The sequence below is a fragment of the Macadamia integrifolia genome, unplaced genomic scaffold (assembly GCF_013358625.1).
Source record: "Macadamia integrifolia cultivar HAES 741 unplaced genomic scaffold, SCU_Mint_v3 scaffold_62A, whole genome shotgun sequence".
Lineage (NCBI taxonomy): Eukaryota > Viridiplantae > Streptophyta > Magnoliopsida > Proteales > Proteaceae > Macadamia > Macadamia integrifolia.
The window spans coordinates 2,469-4,568 of record NW_024870672.1 but is presented as its reverse complement, the minus strand read 5'-3'; the positions used below and the strand labels follow the sequence as shown (position 1 = coordinate 4,568).

Below are 2,100 nucleotides of genomic sequence, written 5' to 3'. Positions count from 1 at the left end.
CCCTCTTTTTTGTTTCCAGCTCATTGACTCCCCCTCTGTATTGTCAATAATTGTACAGGGAGAGCACTGGAGCATCCATGAACCCTGTGAGAACTCTTGGGCCAGCCATAGCTGCTAACAACTATGAAGCCATTTGGGTCTACCTCACTGCTCCTATCCTTGGTGCACTCAGTGGGGCTGGAGTTTACTCAGTAGTTAAACTGCCGGAAGAAAACGATGGAGAGAAGCCGACGACTGTACGGAGCTTCAGAAGGTGATAACTCCAGCAGAATAAAGTAATTCAGCTTCTAGGATAAATACATGCACAGAATCCCGAGATGATGAGCTTATCAATATGATCAGAGGATCAATGGGAGATGGCCCAAAGATTCATGTCCGCTTGCTATTTATATAAATAATTGGACATTGTCCCAAGAAACGGAAATTAGAAAATGATGGGAAAGAAGCTTAAGAGTTGACTCTTGTCATGGGTCCTTGGAGATGTGTAAGTACTGTGTCCTCTAGTGAGAATTTTTTTTTTTGGTTGTAAGGGTTTAGCTATCATATGTAATTGTCCAGTAGGCCACATGTTGGGAATGATTGAATAAAGAAATGGTAATGGTAATGTAATGGTTTTTTTTTTCCTACGATTTTTCTTTTTACTTGTGGAGAAAGAGAGAAGGATAGATATGTTGTCAGTATATGATAAATCAGTAGACAACACTAATGAGGGGCGTCAGATGAAGTATCATACAGGAGGAGTAGGTGGGTCATTTTAAAAAAGGAAAGAAAGAGATAAACACAGTGCGTGTTAGTTTACTGTACATTGGCAGCATATCCAACCTTTACCTATGAAAATATTAAGAAGTTTGGAGTTACTATTAATTTAAACATGGTTTCTCAGTTATTTAATTCTATGTTTCAGTTAAAGATAAAGATCAGTATACCATGTACATGTACCATTCCATGTGACTAATAAATTGAAATATGATTTCCGTATTTTGTTTTGTTTTCTTTCTTTGAACAGTTGTCTTTCCCGGCATTGTTAGTGTTTATATTATTACTATTATTATTATTATTTTTTTTTAGGGGTCGGGTTGTGCAGTGGGAGGAATTAGCCATGAATATGGGCCAGCCTAAGCATGTAATTGTAGGGAAAAAATCCCGGGCATGCGATGTATTTCAATCACAAAACTAAAACAAAGTGGACGTTTAGTTAGTTTCATGTTCACAAATGCAAACTTTCCTTGGACTCTTAGCTAGCTCTTCTTCAAGCTTTTTTGTATCAAGGAATTGTCTCACGTTCTTATTGTGGATTGATTACTCAAACACACTCCCAAGTATGGATTTTCTCAAAACCCTCCTCTCTCTCTCTCTCTCTCTCTCTCTCTCTCACACACACACACACACACACACACACACACAAAATGTTACTTCTTCCTATATTTACTGGTTTGAGTTTTTGGTCGTCTCTATTTCTTCAAAGATTGAGTATTTTATGTCCTCTTTTCTTTGAAAGGGTGGTGATAATCCCAAATTTCCTCACCCTCTAATTTGGGCTAAAGTCTGTCTCTCGAAGGAGGGAGGCTTAGGGTCTTCTTAAGGTTAAGGAATCTAACATTGTTGGTATTGTTAAGCTTATATAGAATATTATTTCTAGAAAGAAAAGCATCTGGGTTGACTCAGTTTACCCTAGATACCTAAAGTCAGACTCCATTTGGACTATATCAATCCCATTAGATGCCTTTAAGGTATGGAAAAAGATTTTTAAATACTGGCATCTTGTTTCTAATTCTATCCAATCTTCTATTGGTAATGGTTCTAGCACATTGTTTTAGCTTGATAATTGGCATCCTGATAGTGTTCCAATTCTTTAGTATGGTGATAGAATCAGGTATGATTGGCTAAGGTGTCTTCCATCCTTAGAGATGGTCAGTGGCTTTCGAGCCCTAGAAATTATGTTTCTCTCATTGAGGTCTGGGATAAGCTTCTGTGTGTCAGTCTGAGGTCTAGAGGTAGAAGGGACGTTACCATTAGATGGAACACTTTTCCAAGAAATTCTCTCTCACTTCTACTTGGAATTTGATCAGATCTAGGGCTCCCTCTATTCCCTGATTTAGA

General features: G+C 38.0%; 1 protein-coding gene across 1 annotated transcript in view; it reads left to right on the top strand.

The window, feature by feature from the left end:
* Window positions 1–609, top strand: part of LOC122071722 (aquaporin NIP6-1) — a 27,256-nt gene extending 26,647 nt beyond the window's left edge. Inside the window, exon 5 of the mRNA XM_042636110.1 lies at window positions 59–609. Coding sequence (XP_042492044.1) covers window positions 59–257 — 199 coding nt within the window. The 3' untranslated portion in view covers window positions 258–609. The remainder of the gene's footprint in view (window positions 1–58) is intronic.
* The last annotated feature ends 1,491 nt before the right edge of the window (window positions 610–2,100 follow it).